The sequence below is a fragment of the Ipomoea nil genome, unplaced genomic scaffold (genome assembly GCF_001879475.1).
Source record: "Ipomoea nil cultivar Tokyo-kokei standard unplaced genomic scaffold, Asagao_1.1 scaffold0317, whole genome shotgun sequence".
Taxonomy (NCBI): domain Eukaryota; kingdom Viridiplantae; phylum Streptophyta; class Magnoliopsida; order Solanales; family Convolvulaceae; genus Ipomoea; species Ipomoea nil.
The window spans coordinates 3,651,624-3,657,293 of NW_017616745.1; the positions used below are offsets into that span (position 1 = coordinate 3,651,624).

The window sequence follows — 5,670 nt, forward strand, 5'->3', positions numbered from 1 at the left end:
ATAAAATTTGACCCCTCTCTTCCTCTTGGAAGAATATATACATAGAAGTTGCTGAAAATAAAATCGGTTAGAATAATTTTTAGAAGTTGTTGAATTTTTCTAGAAATATTCACTAATTCATATTTACCTTGATTTTTGATATTTTAATCTCAAATTTAAAATTTTATACCTTCATAAAAAGTTGTAGCATTATGAGTTAGCTTTCCAGTACAACTTGAATCATCTCAATTAGACCATTATAGACAAAGATATGCCTAAAATACTACATATAGACCTGGCAATTATGGACACGACCCGTTAACACGACACGAAAATAACGGGTTAGTGTTTAGCCTTAACATGTCCCGGGTCGTTAACGGGTTGACCTGTTAAGGACCCGTTATGTTTTGTGTCTTAACGGGTCAACCTGTTAAACCTATTAAGAACCCGTTTAACCCGTTAATATTATCGTGTTAACCCGTTTACACGAACCCGTTTACACAAACCTGTTTAGAACCCGCCAAGAACCATTGTCATGAATGAGATTACAAAAGATATCTTGAACATGAGTACATGACTAAGGATGAATTTACTACATTAGGCTAAAATCTTACACCAATTATTGACGTTCAACAATATGAAGTTTTAACTTTTATTGTGTTCAATTTTATTCTAAAACTAGGCATGGACTTCTTTAATTATGATTTTTGGATATTATTTTATTATTTTATGAATGTTATAAATTGAATATTTTTTTAGTTTGTTTGATTGATTTAATTGTAGGTTTTATTTCTTTTATATATAATTTAACTTTAAATTTTAGTTTTTTTTTTTAATATATTAATAGGTTTAGTGGGTTTAAACGTGTTTCGTGTCATATCGTGTTGACACGACCCGAAACCTATTAACAAAACGTATCTATCGTGTCAACCCGTTTAACCCGTTAACAAATCGTGTTCGTGTACGTGTTACAAATTTGGACCCATTAACCTTATCGTGTCGTGTTCGTGTTTAGCCTTATCGTGTTCGTGTCATTATCGTGTCGACCCGTTAACGAACCCGTATACACGAATTGCCAGGTCTAACTACATAGTAGTCAATGACTCAATTCCCACATGAATGTTGTTTGACTACTTTCCTAATTCTGTCTTGCTTTCTAATCTCCTTTTGATGATTTTCAATATTTATTTTGAACCTTCTTCAACTTCAAGACTTTTGATTCTTTTCAATTTCCAATTTGTTCATCTAAGCAAATTAAGAACCAATTCTTATTGACCACAACGAGATAATATTTTCTAATTTTTATTAGAGAATGTTTTCAAATTCAATGAGTGTTTAAGATATTTCTATAACCCCTCCCCCACACACATATATAACTACGTCGTTTTGGTAATGAATTAGCGGAGCAGATTGAATATAGAGAATTTTTTTTAAGTCATATCTGTATCAAATTCACTAGTGGTGAGTTTTCACTAAGTGGATACGAATTTGATCAGAACGAATTTGACGAATTTGCCGAATCCTTGCTCACTATATTTCCTTTATAATTTTCCTCATAATATTTTTACTTTTATACATAGCAATAGTTAAGTTGTTCTTTTTGTATTTAATAAATAAGTAAATTTATTTTCTTTCAGTTAGGCCTGTGCAAGATCTGATCCATCCGACATTTTCGTCCGATCCGAGAACCGGAGAACAGCTACCTGACTCGATCCAAATTCGAAAGCCTAAAACCAACCCGATCAATGTATGTTTGTCGGTTTATTGAATTCGGATATAGGAGGCTATTTTTATCCCCGACCCGTCCGAAAATCCAAAAATATATAGGGTTAGGGTTTTTGTATTGTTGCATACGACATCGTTTTACCTGCATATAAATATATATTATAAACTATTGTTTCTCTTATTCTCATTTGAGCGCAGTCGCAGAGCTTCTGGACTTCAACTCTCTGCTCTCTTCATCGTTCGGACCTTCTCCCATTTCTCTCATTACATGAGTTTTCTTCTCTTCTCTCTTTACTCTTCTCCGATTCTCTGAGTTCTGATCGATCAGCAACGAGCAGATGGTGTTTGATTTCAAAAGTGTGTGTTGTCAGACTTGGGATTGGATTGCTTCTGATCTTCATACCGCACAAGTAGTTGCGTCCCAGCTTAATATTCCATTTGAAGGAGCACAATGCATGATATGGTATGGTGAGCGTGAGCGGTGGTTGGAAATTATCAATTTATCATCATCTATAATTATGTGTTGTATCTACTCTCTCTCACGCACACACAAATACACGCCCTTGTGCAATTCTAAACTTGTGAAGTGAACTTTGATTCATTGATTCTGTGATTTCTTTCATTTCTGATTTTGTGTATATTTTAAATTTTTTGTAACTTATTATATGACTAATGGCTTTATCACTTGTAATTTGCATTTTGGAAGATGTATATTTTAATTATTTTGTATTATATTTTCCAATTTTCAATTCTTTTTTCAAACCGAATCTAATCCGAAATCCGAGAATGCATCCGAAATTTAAAAAATCTGATGGTTATAATGCTTGCAGACTTGCAGTGATCGGTTTGGATGCAAAAATATAAAACCGAAATCCGTTTGGAGTTCCCTCCCTGTCATCCAAATCGTCCGAATGCACACCTCTACTTTCAATATCGGTAAGCGTCAATCAATTCAAAAGTAGGCAATAAATACGAAGGGAACTTCACCAAACTATATTTACATTCAAGCCATAAGTACGGTCTGACACTTGAAAGCTGAGTAATGAAAGTTACCACCCAGCCATAAATTTCTCGGACTTGAAAAGGTGTATTTCTTATCTCTCAAGCATCAATAAATTTGTAGAAAAGTATTGAACTGGAAGAAAACATAAAAGATACAGCAGCTCATAGATCAAGAATTCCACCAAAAAAATAAGGTGGACAGCAGTCAAATCATCATAACATTTTTAAAAAGTGAAAACTAAAAAAGAGCAGTACTTATTATAAAAGCTAAAAATCTTTACAGAGTTTCTTCACCACAAAAATGGGGTTCACCAAGACTCTTCTTTTTAACTCTGCAGCTATCAGGAAACAGGAACTCTTTTTGCAGGTGGGAGCATTGGCCAGCCAAGAAGTTGAGGTGAGTCGGGAGGGCTCGAATGCTGACTTGGAGAGAAGAGGCTGAGCTCCACAAAGGCCCCGGAAGTGTCATCTTTATCCATTGTCCGAAAAGAAATTGATCCTCGCTTTGTTGAAGCTGCTGAGTTTCTGCCGGGACTAGTTGCAATACTTCCTCCAGGAAGGCTTTGGTTAGCAATTAGAGAAATGGTGTCGTTATGTTGATCATCACTCACCCTTTGCCTAGCCTCTATATCTCTCTGTAGTTTCCTCAAAGCTAAAGAATCGGCAACAGGAAAGTACACAAGTGTGCATATGCCAACCCCCGCACAACATAAAAGGGAAAGAAACCCCAAGAAAGCAAGAATTTCATAGACTAATCCTCCTGGTGTACACAGAACAGATAAACCAAGCAATACAACCCTTAATGGTAAAAAACCTGAAACGGAAAGGATTAATGTGTATACTCTCTTTTGCAAACCCTTATTGATGACCAAATGCAGGATTCTTCGCCCAAGCCAGAACAAATAGCAAGTCAAAATGGTAGCAAAAAGACCAAGGCATATGGTACTCAGTAAAGGGTAAGTGCAGAGGGCAATATCACCATCATCCTTTGTTTTAGGTGAGGCAGCTCTCGTAAAGTAATGTGGCAATTTGTGCACGTCACTCTCCTTGTTAAATTTTGGTCCAATTGAAATGACTATAAGCTGAAGAACAAACACTGGGATGCAAAAGAGAAGAACATAAGCTGCTGTTTTGCCATTCCATTTCCGATTCAGGGTCACCGACTTTTGTAAGGATGCACGAAGAAGAAACACAACAATGAGGAAGAGACAGGGTTCCGCAAACCCCAGATTCGAAACAATGTAGCATTTGCAAACAGTTTCCTGCCATTTCCAACTAAGAGCATTTAACAATCGTCCGTCACGTCTCAACAGACTCAACCTAAGAACCTCTCCAATACCCCACCAGATTGCAAAAAGTATAAATGTGATTCGTATAATCCAAGGACCACTAAAATAACCAAGTTGGTTATAGCCTTGACCGCGGATCCGTGCGTGGAAGTAGACCAAATACAGGATGCAAAATAAACCAAGTAGAACCAAGAGAGCAACAAGACAAATTGTCAACACACCTAGTGCATCACCAACTTCTTTCAAATGGGGCATTACCCAAAGCACAAATTCCACGCATGCTCTCTGTCAGCATGGATACCAGAAAATCCTCTAGTACATAAACCCTCACTCCTCAGCAACTGGAAGTACGAAGCACAGATTTCAAACTGATGTGTGGAAACTCCTGCCGGCCCCAAAATAACCATATGATGATTCTCAAACCAACAACCTACTCGGGACAATGTTGAGAAACAGAGAGTCCAGGATTGTTTCAAAGTTCTCCCAGCACCCAATCTTCTCAGCTTTCACCACTACCAGATTGATAGTTACTCCTTCAGAGGGAATTTCAAGCACCATTCATAATGCTGGTGACACTGAGAACCTTCAAGACTTAGCCCATGCAACCAACCATAAAGCCAAATACCCTAAAAAATAGTATAGAATTATTATTCATTAAACCGCATGTAGAAATAGAATATAGGAACAAAGAAACAGGCAGGTTGGTGAAGAGAAACAGAAGCAAGAGATTCCTAACTAATGTTTAGCTGGAGTTTCAAATTCAAAACATAAGTGCAACTTCCACAATTAATACATTTGCAGAGATGCCAGGTGTACTGTTCTTCAATATGACAAATTAAATCACATTTGAATATAACCTTCATTAAATTTCCACTCCCAAAACCCTTCTCTTCTTCGCATCAATAAGGGAGTACATCAAATCAAACCAGCACCGTCAGCCATGTTTTCAAAAAATTTAACGATTAAAAAGGCATATTTTTAAAAAGTAGGATCAAGGCCTTCCATTTACTAATAGCAAATCCCAATTTGTTCAAGTGATTTACAATGCCACCTTTTACTTTTCCAATGCTTATCACCTACCTAACCTATGGCATTCCCTCCAAAAAGTTACTCAAGCACTTTAATAAGCTCACATATCCCCATTGCTTGAGCAGTGAGCACAACAACTACACATGAACTTAAAGTAAAAAAACGCACTAACATACATCTATATATGCATAAATTTCCAAAATGATTCATCAATAAGCAAAACTAATTAAGAGCAGAGAACAAATTACCGCAACGGTTAAAAAATAAACTAAAAGTATCTCACAGCACCAAAACACAACCTCGGTTGGATTAACACAGTGCACAAACAGAACAATTCAAACACTAAAACATATCCTTTTGCATTGCTCTCAACATGCACAGAGAAAACCGCAGTTTCAAGCGGAACAAGACGAGAACTGAAAGGAAAACGCGGATCAGAAGGGAGCTTACGAGTCGGAGAAGGTGGATCCGTGGAACACGAACGCCGAATCGAGGAGCACGCCGGAGGTGATTGCAAAACCCTAAGAGAGAGAAAATGGGTAGAGAGATGAATGAAATGGGGATTGCAGAGGAGAGAGAGTGGAAGGTGAGGGAAGAGGACCAAAGGAAATCGAGAGAGGAGAGAGGATCAGGGTACATTGTTGGT

At 37.1% G+C, this 5,670-nt stretch overlaps 1 protein-coding gene across 1 annotated transcript; it reads right to left on the reverse strand.

The window, feature by feature from the left end:
• Positions 1–2,846: 2,846 nt before the first annotated feature.
• On the reverse strand, positions 2,847–5,670 carry LOC109169985. The gene is made up of 2 exons (XM_019318901.1): positions 5,475–5,670; positions 2,847–4,621 (listed from the first exon to the last, which is right to left on the reverse strand). The coding sequence occupies exon 2, from the start codon at positions 4,248–4,250 to the stop codon at positions 3,048–3,050; it is 1,203 nt and encodes a 400-aa protein (XP_019174446.1). The 5' UTR covers positions 4,251–4,621; positions 5,475–5,670; the 3' UTR covers positions 2,847–3,047.

What these genes read in the sequence shown, in the direction of transcription:
- LOC109169985 (XM_019318901.1), bottom strand. Translation starts at nt 4,250, where the DNA reads ATGCCCCATTTGAAAGAAGTTGGTGATGCACTAGGTGTGTTGACAATT.